The sequence below is a fragment of the Juglans microcarpa x Juglans regia genome, chromosome 7D (genome assembly GCF_004785595.1).
Source record: "Juglans microcarpa x Juglans regia isolate MS1-56 chromosome 7D, Jm3101_v1.0, whole genome shotgun sequence".
Classification (NCBI taxonomy): Eukaryota; Viridiplantae; Streptophyta; class Magnoliopsida; order Fagales; family Juglandaceae; genus Juglans; species Juglans microcarpa x Juglans regia.
Genome location: NC_054606.1, coordinates 554,898 through 571,954, shown reverse-complemented (window position 1 = coordinate 571,954; position 17,057 = coordinate 554,898). Strand labels below are relative to the sequence as shown.

Here is a 17,057-nt window from a genome sequence, read left to right as displayed (position 1 = left end):
ATAAATTTTATAAATTTTCTTTATTTATTATTTATAAAAAAAAACTTAGTTTTAATATTGTTGGGGGGTTTATTACATGAGTAGAAAATTTCTAAACTATTTAATTTGAAATTCCTATTTAATTGAAACCTTCGTCTGTTGTATAGATCCTAACCCAAAATATAGCAAACAGGTCAGACCTCATGCTTGTCGATTTGTTTTTTCCACTCACTCTTGAGGTCTTCGGCGACAGCAATTACATGGCTGATTCTCCGAATACTGCTCCTTTATTTTCTCCCCTAAGCAAGCATTTATTCACAGCCACTCACACCCACCGGCCTAAACCCCCCAAAGGCAGAAACGGTGACATTATTCATTTGCTACGTAAAAAACCCAACAAAAAAGGAAAAGAAAGAACAAAGAAGGTTTTCTGAGGATCAAAGAAGGTGAATTGATGTGAAAACAAAAATGGCAAGTAAGAGAGTAGAAGATCAAGACCCATGTACGGGTAAGCTAACAGCAATATTTACAAGAGCTGCAAAACACGTATTCGGTTTCTTCTTAATGGTGGTTCTATGCAATGTCACGCACTTCCTTTTAAAGCCCGTCTCACAACCTCGAATCACTTCTGATACCTTTGTACGTCTCTCTCTCTCTCTCTCTCTCTCTCAAGCATTTCCATTTTAATTTTTGTGGGTTTCATGTGATTTTTACATTGAGGCAATGGACCACGTTAGATACAAAAACTTGATGAATTTTAAGGTAGGGCCAGTCAATAACCTCTTTTATTTTTTCATGTTGTTGGGATGGAAAGTTAGGTTCCAGTCCGAGAAAGGAAGATGATGATGAATGATACTTTTTGAGTTCCAAATAGTTCAAAATGAAATAGGTGGAGTTTCCTTCTTCCTCACCCGAACTCTATATATATGTATAAAGAAAAAGAGTAGCAATCCTACGGGGACTGTTTCAAAGTATCATGCCCTGTGCAGGCATATATCGCCATTTGTAAGTCGTCCTTGATTTACTTTGGATAAGGGGACTGGAAGTGGGATGCTTGAAGTTTTCCTTAATACTTTCTACTACACCAAAGAAGCCCAAGAACCCTGACTACTAGGAGTGTTGGCCTGAAACCAAGTTTCTGAAGTAAACAGATCCTACTAAAAAAAAAAAAAAATACCTACATAACTTATTTCTCTGACAATCATTGCATCTATCATCATGGTTGTCACTTCATATGAGACCTTTGCTAAAAGGTGCTTTCTGCTGTAGTAGTGATTATGTATCCCATAAACCTCTTTCGTTATGAATAATTGCTGTCTTTTTCTTAATATATATGCAGATAGGGCTGCTCATTGGGAACTTGGGCATTGTACGTACTTTATTTGAAAAACCAGCAGCTCTAGCTCTGCGTTTTATAATTGATTTTGGGATGATATGCTACATGCTTGTGTTGGGTATAGAAATGGATCCATATGTGCTCTTGAAAGCACCAACTCGAGATGCTAAAGTGGCATATGCTGGAATGCTCTCCACATTCATCCTAGCCTGCTCCATAACCCCATTGCTGAATTATACAGGGAAATTCAAAATAAACTTCACCCTTACCCTCTCCACTGCCCTCTCCAGTACAGCCTCTCCCGTCCTGACTCGTATAATTACTAGTTGTAAAATAGGCAAGTCGGACATTGGCCGGCTTGTCATTGCTGCAGGAATGCATTCTGATTTCATATCCACACTTCTCATTTCCATTGGCTATATCGTATATCCAATAAGAGAAAAACCTTCAGGTAAGAGTCGAATTCAAGAAGTCGTAGAGATGAGTTCTGCACTAGTTCTCCAAACAGTGATCACTGCCAAAGTTTCACCGATTATTATGAACTGGGTTAACAACGAGAACCCTGAAGGCAAACCCATTAAAGGTTCACACCTAGTGCTCTCAGTTGCCTTCATGGGTTTGGTTTGCAGCTGCTCGCCTGCATACGGGTACAGCCCCATGCTGAGTGCATTTATGGCGGGGGTTTTCTTGCCTAGTAAGGGGAGAGTATCAAAATATGTTATTAGCAAAGTCAACTACTTGTTAACTACCATTTTCTATCCCATTTTCTTCATTTGGATGGGCTTTCAAGCTGATTTCCGAGAGTTTGAACCTGGCCAAATAGGAACTTGGGCAAGGCTGTTTCTACTCTTTGTAATTGCGACAGTAGGGAAGGTCACTGGGACGGTCATCTCTGGCTTGTTGTTGGGATTTCATTGGCCCGAATCGGTCGCACTTGGGTTGCTTCTCTCTGTAAAGGGCCATTATCAAATTTACTTGGCTGTTGCTGCTAACACGGTAAGAATCTATTTTTATGTCTTGTTCTGAAATTTTTGTTTGAAAGAAACTCGGTCTATCCTCTTCTTCATATGACTGGGTAATTGCTATGAAACTTGTAGGTTAAAATGCATCTAAGCTGGACCGATCTAGCTAAAGTACATTCAAAATTAAACTAATCATGTCTTTCTGCCATTGGCTTTATCCAAAATTTTCCAGTTTTTTAATGGTAGGCATCTCCATGAGTAGTCTAAATAGAAAATGCTTCTAATTTTAGAACAAGGCATGCTTTTTGGGGATTGAAAACAACAGGTACATAAACACTAAAGTGCCTCCAAGCCACCATGAAACAGAGTATTTATTTTTTGCGTTTCTTGTTGCAATCTTAACACTAGTTATACCCAACACATTGTTACGGGAACAAGCAAAAATTATGTGCAACCAAGACAACAAGTTTGCAGTGCAACCTGAAATGGCAATCATAATACTCTACAGTTTACTCTGCCTAATAGATTAAAAGAATGATCTTATACATTCAACTAAAACTGATAATCAATGCAAGTACAAAGGAAAATGGACGTTTCAATTCTATGGAACAGTTAAATGCTACATGCATAATTAGCCTGGTTTGGTTATACATTCAACTAAAACTGATAATCATAGATACAACTGTCACTAGCTATGATTTTCATGCCTATGGGCAGTAGAGAGACACTCATCACCCTGCCTATGATTTTCAATTCTATTGAACAGATTGATGCTCCACGACTATAATCTGTTTACTTTGTTCTCTTACAACAAATGCAGGCCGGCACCACATCAACTACAACCAGCATTGTGTTGGTAATTGCAGTCTTTTTCACTGTCGTGTACATACCATCAGTTGTCTCGCATATAATCAAACGTGCAAGAAAACGTGCACCAACTCATCGAATGGCTCTTGAATGGCTTGACCCATCGAAAGAGCTCCGACTCTTGCTATGTGTTCATGGGCCACAAAATGTGCCTGCTGCCATTAACTTCATAGAGATATCTCGAGGCACAACTGACCCTGGAATCGAGGTATATGTCACTGACATGATTGAACTCACAGACCAAATAGCAGCCACACTTGTGCAAGTTGATGGAGTGGACAATATGAGAGTCACTGACCAGTCAGTGATAGACATGAGAGAAGAAATCACGACTGCAGTTCAAGCCTATGAAGATATGAATGGTGATGGTGTTACAGTCAGACGAATGCTTGCACTCTCTACATTCAATGCCATGCCCCATGATATTTGTAATTTGGCAGAGGAGTTGATGACGGCACTCATCATATTGCCATTTCACAAGACCCAGCGTGCAGATGGAACATTAGATGCAGGCCATTCAGGATTTAGATATGTGAACCGCAAGGTAAAATCGGGATATAATTTACAGAAAGCAGCTGAGAACCTTCTCACCAGACCCATCTCTAATCCAATTGATTGAAAACTTGTGAATTGTTCCAAATATCTCAGATGGACAGCCTTTTTTGTTTTCTTTTTGCTTCTTCCCCCAACCTGGGGAATAAAAAAGAGTATAGTTTGTTCCGTTCTTCTGAGTTTTAGCTTGAGTATAGTTGACGTTTTCAACAGGTTCTCAGGGATGCCCCATGCTCGGTGGGAATTCTGGTGGATAGAGGTTTTGGATTGATGGAAAGAATATCAAGATCACATGTATCTCCCAACATTGCAGTGATTTTCATTGGTGGCAAAGATGATAGAGAAGCATTAGCCTATGCTGGGCGTGTAGCACGGCATCCTGGAGTAAAACTCACTGTCATAAGATTCTTAGTGGAAACCAGTTTAGAGAATGCATCAAGAAGAGCCGGCAGCTATAGGGTCAATGTTGCAGAGCAGGAAGAGGAGATGAAGATCGATGATGAGTGCTTTGCGCAATTTTATGAGAGACAAGTAGCAGGCGGGCATGTTGCATACATGGAGAAGCATCTTGCAAACTCATCTGAGACCTATTCAACTTTAATGTCATTGGAGGGGCAGTATGCACTCATCATTGTAGGAAGAGGGGGAAGGGTAAACTCAGTGTTGACAATGGGAATGAATGATTGGCAGCAGTGTCCAGAACTGGGTCCAATTGGGGATGTTTTGTCAGGATCTGATTTCTCAATGAAAACCTCGGTTTTGATCATTCAACAACACAATGTAAAAGGAGAACTGGATGGACTTGATGATGACTTCTCTATCATGTAAATGTCAAGCCAACTGCGGTAGCTTAGAACTTTAGAAACTAATTGTAACAATGAAACAGGTGATTTCTAGAACCTCATTCGTTAAAAATGGCGACCACCATATGAGAATTGACAGCGGGAGTTGCCAAGATAATTTACCCAAAGGGTGAAAAAAGCCTAGCAATCCTAGATCCCTTAATAAACCTCTTTTAATCTCGACCCCATTCTTTTTAAAATTTTTAACCCTTTTCTTAGCATGTCTTCTCATAAAAAGCCTGGTAGAGTCCATCGACGGGATTCCAGTGAATGACAAAAAACGTGAAGCAATAATCCACAGCAACAATTGATCCTCAAAGAGTAAACCATATCGATGGTGCTGCTTACAGATGAAACCCAAAAGAGAACTATGGTTCATAAAATCCATAGAGTCTAAGTAGTTCTATTGAGCAAGTTACGACCATTGACTCAAAGCAGAAGTGCCATGACCAATTCATTTCGAGTTCCACTTAACCATCAACATAAACAATCCAACATGCTGCGTCCTTGCATGCTTTCGATGCAAATTAGTACTCCCTCGAATGCTTTGCCAACTCAATCTGCAAACAGGGATTTTGAAATGAAGAAATGAGCATTTTTTATCTTGACAAAGAATATGAGAATTCTGGAAAATGGGAGATTGGTTAATCTGTATTTTTTTTTTATAAGTATTGGTTAATCTTTCAAAACTTAAAATACCTCATGTTAGTGGATCGATACCTTTTTTCACAACTAAGATGACCAAAGCAACGCAAAGAAACAATCCAATTATATGGATCTGAAAAATTAAATGGTACAATCTATTTTCCCATTTAAGAACACTGCCCAAGACAATAAACGAGCAATGACACTCGTTTCTATAATTAAAAATAAAAAACGAGTCCTAGAAATCCAGCGCATCATCATCACATAGGAGTATATTTCCTTTTAACATGACATTGAAAAGAATCCTAAGACATGCTCTAACTCCACCTCTTGTGTTGATGGCATCAAAGTTACTAGTGAGAGGAGCTTGTGCATATATGATAGCTTCTTGATTGTATCCATAAGAGATGCTTTATGAAAACACAGAGTGTTCAGAAGAGAGATATTTGCATACTTCAAATCTTAACATTCTTTCTAAATGCCAGATAAAGAGAGATTTTGTACCTCGAAAGCATTCTTCAAATGATCCAGTTCCTTGTCAAGATCATTGATAGCCTGGTTATATGCCTGCATTGGCGACGACTGGCTAGCGGTGTGAATCTACGAAAAAACGCCAAAATCATTGACCGGTATCTCGATAAACCATTAGAAAGGTTAAGAACAGATCGGTTCGTTAAAAAATATTAAGTGGTAGTTGTACTAGTATCGACAGCACCCAAAATCAGCTTCTTCTGAGCATGAAAAATCTGATTAAAATAAATTCATCTGATTGAAGTCACAAAATCTAAAACGAATCATTAAAAATAATTAAAATTAAAATCCCAAAGTGGAGAGACCTTAGAAACTTAACTGTATGTCCATAAGTTTTTCTTAGAAGGAAAGGATAAAGAAAAATACTAACCCTAACAATGATTTTGTACTGGAGTGGGTGAGGAAGCTTGTACCCAGCGAATAGCACATTCGGGTCCCTGTGCAATTGCCTGAAAAATGAGCAAAACAAACAGCCAAAATAGGGATTTGATCAATCAATATTTCATCAAAATGTCAGAGACAGAGAACAGTAACTTACTTGATAAGAAAGAAATGGTAAAATTAAATAAGTGAAATTAAACGAGTCGAGTAATTCAAAATCAGTACATGCGAAGAATGTTTCCGATCGTGTGGTCTTCTCTCTCAACGGTGAACGACGCGGCGTTGATTATCTTCGTGTCCCTCTCGTATGACACCCTGGGATTTTATAAGAGAATTTAAAATAAATGATAAAGAAACAGAGGTTTGAGAAAGTGAGAGAGAGTATTGGATGAAGTTACTTTTTGGTGCCTTCGGGGACGACGAAACGTTCATAGCGATCAGGAGCGTTCATAGCGGCTGTTTCTTTCTTCTTCTCCTTCTCTTCTTCCCCTCTCTCAGAAGTCTGTCACTGAGAGGTGGAAGTCGCGTGCTCTTGCAATGACATTAATGACATTAAATATATAGTGAAACGTCGTCGTTTTAAACAGGAGAAATTTCTGCTTAATAGAATAGGAGAAATTTCTTCATTTTTTCCAATTTTTTGAGCGAGATTGGTGAGAGTAAAATGGAAAATAATTAGTTCGTAAGGAAATTTATTGAAAACTACATCAGAACTAATATTGCATGTGATACTTTAAAATTATAATTTTTTTACTATAAATAAATATTATACATCACATTATGCCGCAGCATTTATGAGATATTTTTTTTTATTAATTTCTTTGGATATGTTTAAAAATATATAAGTATATTTTTCACCTTCTTGTTGTGATTTTGAGTATCTTAACTAGAGTATTAACTGTACTGCTATATCCATAAACGAATTACATAAAAATAATCTCACAAATTAATATAATTTTATCTGATTCGTTAGATTTACTTTACAATAAAAGTAATTTTATAATTTGATGAACGATATCACTTCATATCAATTTATGAAATTATTTTTGTGTAAGAATATTTCCCTCTTTAAGTAATACGGTATTATTTTTTTATTATTATCAGGGAACTTGAAGAAAATAAAAGTTTGACTTCATTTTAAGTGAGGCTCTAGTATTGGTTCACGAAAAATAAAAAATTTCAATCGAATTACTTACTTTGTATTAAAATAAAAATAAAAAGATTCTGATTTTTATAGAGAAATGTAAATATTAAACACACGAGACAAAATGATATTGATCCAAACACATAGTGCACTAATAAAAAACTTTAAAAACAAAAAAAAAAAAAATTATGAAAGCCATAAACTCGTCTAAAATAACCTCGACCAAACTTTATATAACCTAGTTTGATAAACTTTTTGATACATGATAATATGAACAAATTCATAACCACACAAAAAAACAATAGTTTTGACTTTTTAAATGCACCAATTAATTATTTAGTTTATATTTTTATTCGGTCAGCATTCTACCAATGTTGAAGTATAATCAATTATGACAAAAATAAAGCTTTGGGTCAAACATTTAATGGTCAAAATAAATAGGTTAAAAAAAACGAGGCTTATTAGAAAACATACAATACATTTAATTTGGAAATCACTTAACCATCTCGTGTGATTTTTCATGATAAATTTCATCAATTTCAGTCATGCCCATTGAAGTAACGCATTCTTAAATAGCTTGAGTACTTAAATGAAAAATATTTAAAAGTTGGCACATTACTTACCGTAACAACATGCATCATAATTTAAAAACATTTTTGTCTCAAAACTAACTAAAAACATTTAATCACATTTTTGTCTCAATAATTTGACCACAATCAATTTGTTTATATTCTCAACTGTAAAAATGCTATGCATCAATCTATTTCATTTATTCATTACATAGCAAGGTCCCGTGTGGATTGATAAATCATATCAATTCATTTCATCTCATTATTACAACTTTTTCAAATCTCAAAATAATAATAATATTTAAAAAATAATATTCTAACAATATTTTATTCAATTTTTAACTTTTATCTAAAATTATCTCATCTCATTTTACTATCCAAATGAGAGCTAAAATGAGCACAAGTCACAACTCGTTAAATATTTTAATCTATCGTTCATAAGACGAGAATGACAATACTTCCATTTGTCTTTGATATTCGAGTTAAATTCTATTTGATATTGAGGGAAAAATACATTATTCTAATAAAGATTTAGTGGGAGATTTGTTCCACTCCACTTGAAAATTTAGAAATTTGGTGGTGTGGTTTTTTAATGGAAAAATCATATTCGAACTTTCTAAATTGCTATTTCTTTTGCAACTAATCATCAAATTGAAACATAAAATATAACTTATTCTCTCGTTGAGATGTGATTATCAATATGATAAAAAAAAATAATACTAAATACAAGTCTCAAATAAAGAAGTTTTAAAGTGAATTTTACTAATAAAAAATAAATTTGTTTACACATTTTTTAGGCGAGATTCACATTTTTACAAAAGTTTATATGAAACTTGTCTATTTGAAATTTATACAAATCATTTAGCTCAAAAAATTATATAAAATGTTAAAAGAATATTATTAATTTTATTATAATTTTTATCATGTTCAATCAACATATTAAAACTTTTTTAAAAAATTCACAAGTAAAAAAGATTTACAAAATCCGTGATATTTCCCCTATAGAGCCATAATATAATGGTCACTTTCTATTGGCTGTTGACCTTGACCAAACCATCTTAATTTAAAAGCCAGACAATGCCATTCCCTCATTGGTTGAACAAAGGACTGCAGCAGACCTGGCAATAGAGAGCAGAGCATCCTCAAAATCCCCAACCACAAAAACATCGCGTTAAATAGGACACGGGAGCCTTGGCAACCCACAAACCCAAAACACAACCCGTCCAAAAGCAAACAGAGAGCGGTAGTACAAACCCACCTTTGGGCATGGCCGCTTCTTGAATGATATTTCTTTTTAAAAAAAAAAAAAAAAAAAAAAATTCCCCACTATACATTATTTTTAATTTTTAACTTTTGAAAAAAAAAATTTTGGGAGCGAGCCGAGCGATTCCCCGAAGAACCTCTCTCACTCACCCGAACTCAAAAAAATTTCAAATTCACCCAAAATTTTTTTCTCTACAATACATGGCCTTTCACGTAGCTTGCCCAATTACATGGTATGGTTACCCTTAACCCCCCTCTCTTCTCCCCCCCTCTCTCTATTTCTTCGTCTCGCTAAAATTCTCTCTTTGAAACTCTCTCTCTTTCTCTCTCTTTATGTTTGTTTTTGTGGTTGCAGTCGGCGAATCTGTTTCTGTTCGTTAGGGTTTCCTCGGAGCCTTCACACAGCCAAGGGCAGGATTGACTTTCTGTTGGATGTTTCTAGAATCGATCAGTTTTTGAAGGACCCCTGGCGGATTCGGCCCAGTTCCGATAAGTCCGCTGGCGAAAACGACACCGTCCAGGTTCTTGTCCCTAAGGTCGTCGCCCCGCCTCCGCTGCCTCCGGTTGTCGTGGATGGAGGGATTGGTGGTATCAATGCGGTGGACGAGGTCGCCGCCGCCGCCTCCGCTCAGAGTAAGCGCATCGCCCTTCAGAAGAAGGCCGCCGCCGCAATGGTCGCCGCCGAAGATTACGCTAGGCGGTTCGAGTCCGGAGATCTCGCGGCGGTGAGTGAGCTACCTTCCATTCAATTAGGCCTATGCGAATTATTTTTTTGCGGTTTTTTGTTTGAATTTTATTTTGAATTTTGGTTTTCATTTATGTGGAGTGTGAGTTTGTGGGAGTAGTTGGGTTGTTTGGTTGGTGCATATTAAGAATCAGGTTTTGTTCAAGCATGGATTTTGCGTTTCTGGTTCGTGTATATGAAATAGTTTACTTTATTATGTGTTTTCAATTTTTTAATGTGCGAGATTTTTAGGGGATTTGGTGCAGTTAGTTTTTTGTTCTTTTTTTTTTTTTGCTGGTATTACATAGTTTGTTTGGTGTTTCCTAGAAAGCAACAAAATTGATTGATCTACGGAGTGATCTTACGGAAGAAAAACCTTTAATGTGACAATATATAATGGATTTGGAAAGCAGGTGGTTTTCATATTCAATTTGGGGTTTTTTTCCCATATAGGTGGATTTAATGCTTGCAATTTGGCTTTTGCTGCAGTGAATTCTTGGAGACTTTTATTTTTCGATTTTTTTGTTTATTATAATGATTGGGTTTTCTAGTAAACAGGATACGTCAAGAGGTCATGCAGGGGAAGAGCAGGGTCAGTCCAACGTGAATGTAATGTGCCGGTTGTGCTTCTTTGGTGAAAATGAAGGTAGTGAGAAAGCAAGGAGGATGCTTCCATGCAAGAAGTGTGGTAAGAAGTACCATAGGAGCTGTTTGAAATCTTGGGCTCAACATAGGGGTAAGATTTACTGGCCGGACATCTTTATGTTGGTACAAGCAACACATGCTTTTATTCATTCGACTTGATTGCAGATTTATTCCACTGGAGTTCATGGGTCTGCCCCTCCTGTCGAATTTGCGAGGTAAAAAATGATGTGCAATATGATCGAACCCTTGTTCTTACATCCTTCATTCTTGATAGTTAAATGAAAAGTAAAAAATTTCTGTAGTAAGGTCATGACTACAACTTTTTGCTTGTGGGGATCTTCTTGCGTTATTTCGTCACAACCTTTTTCAATGAATAATAAAAATTCCTGAAGGTTGGCCTTTTTGCTTTATAGCGTTTGCCCCTTGGAGGCCCGTTGACATCATAACTTTATTCATTGCTTGATGATTATAAATTTGGTCTCACCTGGTTTGATCTGCTTATAATTATTATAATGATATCATATTTTGTTTCCCTTGCTTTGTCCAGGTGTGCCTAAAAATGGGAGACCCAAATAAATTTATGTTCTGTAAACGGTGTGATGGCGCTCACCACTGTTACTGCCAGCAGCCTTCGCACAAGGTGAGTATAAATTGCTTGTTCCGAAGTTCTCTATCTTGATTAAAAGAGATTGCTTATGTTTGTTTGTGAATGTGCAGAATGTCAGTTCTGGGCCTTACTTGTGCCCAAAGCACACGAGATGTCACAGCTGTGGCTCGACTGTCCCAGGAAATGGCTCGAGTGTGAGGTATTGATTGTTACTCATGATAGTGCGATCTTTTGGTATTTTTTTTGTGATAAGTTTTTGGTTGTGTATAAAATGTATTTGAGTTTTAGAGAGAGGGGAATGAAGTTTCTAACGCTTTCTTTCTTTCACTTGCTACCTCTCTCTTCGATCTTTTGGTATTTATTTGTTGTTTAATTGAGTGTTATAGTTTTTTGTGATAACTGAAGTTCTTAAGATCCCAATATTGGGTGTTGGGCACACTTTGTGATCATCGGGCCTTCCAGTACTATGCTTGTTGGTTGTAGTCTACGTTGACCAAATTTTGAGATTCTGGAGAACAGTTTGACTTTCACTATTGGAAGTGTACTTTGGGTTTTTTATTCGGTTTATTCAATTCTTGTACACAGTCCTGACTTCAACTGCTCCTGTAGTTATAGCTGGAACATTAGCTTTTCTATTTCTAGCTATCATTATTTTCCCTCTTTTTTTCATACCATAGTTAGGTGTAGGTTTTGTATAGTTCACATGCAATTAGGTTGCACCAAGAATTGTTGATTTATAAATTTCAACTTATAAAAAGAAGTTATAGCTGGAACATGATTTAGTTGTTTGATAGGTATTCTGCATGCAGGCATAAGAGACTCTTCTTCCAATAAATATAAACATAGGATTGACGGTGAGATCATCGGTTTAATTTCTTCAAGGTTTCCGAGTTGTGTCTACCTCCCATATAATAAACAACAAATGAAAAAAAGGCAAATAATTTTCATTTGTATTATGTGAGTTTTTTGCATTTTTAATGATTGCGAATGGCAATCTCTTTTCTGACCCTTATCTTATGTACTTGCAACCTGACTGATAAAAAAATCTTACATACTTGCAATCTGGGTATCGCATTCACTATTAGTAGGTGGATTCATGATTTTCTTTTTAAATTTACAGGTGGTTTCTTGGTTACACTTGCTGTGATGCTTGTGGAAGATTATTTGTGAAGGGGAACTATTGCCCTGTATGTTTGAAGGTATCAATGTCATTCTTGAAATTATTCATTCTGATCATTAATTTGTGCATTTTTGTCCTGGTTGTATACTGCGTGGTTGATGTTTTTAGTTAGTGTTCTAGGGTTACATGTTTTTTTTTTTTTTTTTGACAAGTTAGAAGAAATTTGATTAGAAACGAATGTATAGGCCAAACCTATGTAAACAGGAAGTATACAAAAGAAAACACCTAAATACATTCTAGGAAATGGAAAGCGATATCAGAAATCATGAACAAAAGAACCATTAATCACTAAAGCTGAAAACCAAAACAGCAAAGAGTGCACAAAGAAATTCTAGAGTTGCACCAAAGTACGCTCCTTGTCATTAAGAAACTCATTGAATGTAGCCAATGACACTTCCTCCACCAAGTGAGAATGGCAAGGAGGGTATGATGGGGATTCACTATCCAGGGTATGTGCTTATCAATGAAGGAAAAAAGGCAAAAAAGTAATTTTGAATGCAATTTCATTAGTGTTTGAGATCTGTTTTGTCCTCTCTGTGTGCCCGGTGAGTCTAGAAAGAATTGGGTCTTCTTTTACCCAAAAAAGGAAGAGAAAAAAAACTTGATAAGATGTCTTGGTCCAATTTTGTAGGTATATAGAGATTCAGAGTCAACACCAATGGTTTGCTGTGATGTTTGCCAGCGCTGGGTGCATTGCCAGTGTGACGGTATCAGGTTCATTTCTGGATCCAATCTTAATGGACCCATTATCTTTGCTCTATGGTATTTTGTTTTATTGCAGGTTTCTTGGGATTGCATTATGAAAATAATCTGACCTGTGAAAGTGGGTGAATTATTTTTTCAAGACACTAAATTGCTTTTTTTTTTTTTTTTGAAAAATAATGTCTTGCAGTGATGAAAAATATGCACAGTTTCAAGTAGATGGAAATCTTCAGTACAAATGTCCCACATGTCGTGGGGAGTGCTATCAGGTTTAGTTAAAAAGATATAAGAGTTGTTATCGGGGTTTTGTTTTAGGGGTTCTTGCATTTGACTTCTAGTTTTTAACTTAAATTTATGTCAGGTCAAGGGTATTGAGGATGCTATTCAAGAACTTTGGAGAAGGAGGGACGAAGCTGACCAAGATTTAATTGCTAGCTTGAGGGCTGCTGCAGGTTTGCCAACCCAAGAAGAAATATTTTCTATTTCACCTTATTCAGATGACGAAGAAAATGGTCCTACAAGATTAAAGAATGAATTCGGACGGTCCTTGAAGTTTTCTCTCAAAGGGTTGGTTGAAAAGTCGCCAAAAAAGGCCAAGGATTATGGAAAGAAGTCTTCAAATAAAAAACATGCCAAGAAGAAAGGATATGAGGCGATCAGTAACATAGAAGCCCAGGAGGGTTTCGAAGGACATAATGATGCCCATTCTTTTGGATATGGCATGGATGATGAGAAGAGTGACGAGAAGCAGTTCCATGGAAAGGAAGGTCTGGAAAGGGATTATTTTCCCATGGCTGGAAATCTGAATCATACTGAAGGGATTTGCTCAATCAATCAACCGGGAGTTTTGAAACACAAGTTTGTTGATGAGGTGATGTTAAGTGATGAAGATAGGGTCCCCAAAGTTGTTCGACTCAAGAATAGTAAGTCTTATAGTTTGGATACTGGAGAAGACGCTGGAAAACAGGCTAGCAAGTCAAAAAATGTGAAAGGAAAGAAGATTGTTATAAGTCTAGGTCCACGAAAAATAAATGTTACTAACTCTCCTAGGTCGGATGCTTCAAGCTGTCAGAGAGAACAAGATCTGATGACCTCCAATGGTATGGCTATGGCTTATAACTTTGCTTTTTCGAGGTTTATCATAATTATCATTAGGCAAGGATGATTCTTGCCATAGGAGGATAGCCGTGTGTGTGTGGTGCTTAACAAGCTTTTAGCTAATAATTGATAAATTAATCTTTGTGGTTTTGCCTTTTGTTGCTTTCTTTCTTTAATTTGATATGAATAACTATCTATAACTTTTAAACCATAAAAACTGATGTTAAATGGCCATTATAATGATTGTATATGCTACATCATTTTCACCGTATTTTCATTTATTTTAATCTTTTCCTTTGCTTTTTGTCTTCCACCATTTCTCCTTCAGAAGATCTCACTAAGTGATTTCACTTTCAGCATCTTGTTTTTTTTTTTTTTTTTTTTTTTTTTTTTTTTTAAATTTTTTTTTTATACTTTCCTTTTAGGTTCTTGCGCTCTATTGTTTGTTTTGCTTCAGCAAGATATTAAGGCAAAATGGATGTTTCTAATATAATTATTTTGACTTCGTTTCTCTTTAGACTACAATTTCAGTTTGTTGAAAGATGAGAATTGTAGTATCTCTCTATGTCTCTCTTGGATGACCTATGGATTCATTTTCACAAGCAGGCAGTGCAAATACAAGCCAGTGGAAAACGAGTGACAAACTTACAGTGGATAGACATGTTGGTACTGCTAAATTTGGTGATAGTAAAGGTAGGAGTGTTGATTTTTTTCCAACGACTAAAAAGAGTGATTTTCCACTCTTTATTTCTCAAACTACCTCTGATTCACACCATCATGGATGAAGTTGATATTTTATTTTAAGTTGCACTTAAAAACTTCATTGGACTTTCTACAATTGGCAGGAGACAGAACTGATAGCTCTGGACAACTGAAGCTTTTGAAGGTTGCTGGGAAAGAAGGAAATTTGCTAAAATTGGGCAAAGTTAAATCAGAAGTTTCTGATGTAAGCCTCAAATTTGGCAGAGGGAGCAGTGTTGATGCACATGAAAGTGCTACTCAAGAGCATACACGAATTTTATTGGGAAAGAGAAACAGTGGAGGAAACACAGCTGCATCAGGGTCTTTTGGTGAAGTAAGAGGTAGCAAGGAGTTGTTGGGGAGGCCATCGGAAAGGAGGCCTGAGATGTATGATGAAGGTAATGATGATTATGGTCAGACTCCTGGTTCACATTTGCCAAAAGATTCAAAACCCTTGCTGAGGTTCAAATTTAAGAAACCCACCCTTGAAAATCAGAAATCTCCTCATCCTGAGGAAGAGAGGAGTTCTATCAAGGGCCAAAGGTCAAAACGGAGGAGACCCTCTCCCTTGGAGAAAACATCTCAAGATGTGACACCGTTACAACAAGAAAATTTGATGGATGAGATTATGGACGCTAATTGGATACTGAAAAAGTTGGGTAAAGATTCAATTGGAAAGAGAGTCGAAGTTCATCAGTTATCCGACAATTCATGGTGAGTTTTTGTTTTCTTTCCTAATGCATATACATTATGGGTGGGGCAGGGAATCATGAAGGTAAAATGAGAATAATGCAGCTCACCAAGCACAGTGTTAGTTGTAAGCTGAAACTGATGCCTCTTTCCCAAGTTTTATTTACCAATTTCTATCTCCAAGCAGAGAACATGTTTGGTGGCTCCGTCATGCAATAGGAAATTGAAAATTGGGTAGTATCCATGTTGGAAATAGTTCATTATGATTCCTCACAGGTCTATGCTGTCCTACACCTTGTCAATTGGATCAATTTAAATCTCTACCCCACCTCCACACCTTTTTTTTTCCTCCCAACAAAGGAATAAATGAAAAACATGTCCATATTCCCCATGAGTTTGCAAAATTCGTTGGAATGGAAGTTGCTAATTTGCTGTGTTATTGCAAATGCCATGAAACTGAATGAAGAATTCCATTTTTGTTTGAATTTAAGGTCTCCATTTCCCGTGAAATTATTATGAGGAAAAATCTATGTATCATCATTTTTATTATCATCTTCTCAAAATCCTTTGATGTGATATTAAATGATAGACCTACAAGTGAAACATAATAAATAGTCTTTAATCATTTAATACCATATCATGGGATGATGAGAGGATGATAGTAAAAGGGATGATGATTAGCATTGCTTTTATTATAATCCTAGACTTAAGTGTGTTGTGGGTTAAATTATTATTTCTAATTTATTTTATATCTAGGCACAAGGGAGTGGTTACCAACATAATTGAAGGCACGTCATCATTATCTGTTAGCCTAGATGATGGTAAAGTGAAGACCTTGGAGCTTGGCAAACAAGGGATTCGCTTTGTTCCTCAAAAGCAGAAGAGATCAAGAACATGAAGGCCGAGCTTGTTTTTGATGGGTGTACATTTTGTTTGGAAGTTTTGTTTCATGTGAAAGGTGAAGAGGCAGCTCTCCATTCTCCAAGGCCGCAAGAGGTGCTGAGTTTATTCCTTCCCATCGCTTGTGGTACTGCTGATATTTTGCCGCAGGATTATTGTTGGCTGGGCTATTCAGTTTTCTAAACGGCCAATCCCATTCAACCTTTGTTTCATTCTAGTAGTTAAAATGTTCTCCATATTTTATTCCTTTATTATTCCCCTTTCTTTACATGAATCTGAGTAAACTTTGATTCTTAGATGTAGCTTTGCTTCGGTCACCACTTTGGTGTGGAACTCAGACATTTAGGAGTCCACTGTAACCAAGTAGGAATGGGTGGCCTGAAAAATGTTAGCCTCTGTTAGTGACTAGATTGTGAATAACATACTTCATCTATTAGCTTATTATCAAAGGTGTTTGAGTCTGTGATGTCCTCCTCTACCCACCCCTCCTCTCTCTCACCTTTTTTTTTTTTTTTTTCATTTACAGACAGAATTAAGCGAATGTAGTTATCTTAATGCATCTTTTTTTTAAAAAAAAAAAAACGAATTATTTCGGTAACGCTAATCTATTTGTTCTTTACTATGAACAGTGAAAACAGATGAAATAATCCAGGGATCTGACCGTATATACTTTGTGAGATTTCATTGACAAAAATCTTT

The 17,057-nt window shown here is 36.4% G+C and overlaps 3 protein-coding genes across 3 annotated transcripts; 2 read left to right on the top strand and 1 right to left on the bottom strand.

Moving 5' to 3' along the window:
* Positions 1–152: 152 nt before the first annotated feature.
* LOC121239835 (cation/H(+) antiporter 28-like) lies at positions 153–4,693 on the top strand. The gene is made up of 4 exons (XM_041137169.1): positions 153–618; positions 1,319–2,311; positions 3,098–3,688; positions 3,910–4,693. Exons 1-4 carry the CDS (start codon positions 448–450, stop codon positions 4,522–4,524), a joined length of 2,370 nt encoding a protein of 789 aa, XP_040993103.1. The 5' UTR covers positions 153–447; the 3' UTR covers positions 4,525–4,693.
* A 128-nt stretch (positions 4,694–4,821) lies between these two features.
* LOC121239836 (DNA-directed RNA polymerases II, IV and V subunit 11-like) lies at positions 4,822–6,643 on the bottom strand. Its single transcript, XM_041137170.1, has 5 exons — positions 6,494–6,643; positions 6,321–6,410; positions 6,085–6,163; positions 5,688–5,783; positions 4,822–5,098 (listed from the first exon to the last, which is right to left on the bottom strand). The coding sequence occupies exons 1-5, from the start codon at positions 6,544–6,546 to the stop codon at positions 5,066–5,068; spliced, it is 351 nt and encodes a 116-aa protein (XP_040993104.1). The 5' UTR covers positions 6,547–6,643; the 3' UTR covers positions 4,822–5,065.
* Positions 6,644–9,052: 2,409 nt separating this feature from the next.
* LOC121239222 lies at positions 9,053–16,802 on the top strand. Its single transcript, XM_041136398.1, has 13 exons — positions 9,053–9,304; positions 9,427–9,796; positions 10,354–10,531; positions 10,606–10,655; positions 10,988–11,080; positions 11,158–11,246; positions 12,168–12,246; positions 12,859–12,941; positions 13,120–13,198; positions 13,291–14,029; positions 14,634–14,720; positions 14,873–15,482; positions 16,215–16,802. The coding sequence occupies exons 1-13, from the start codon at positions 9,273–9,275 to the stop codon at positions 16,354–16,356; spliced, it is 2,631 nt and encodes an 876-aa protein (XP_040992332.1). The 5' UTR covers positions 9,053–9,272; the 3' UTR covers positions 16,357–16,802.
* Positions 16,803–17,057: the final 255 nt, after the last annotated feature.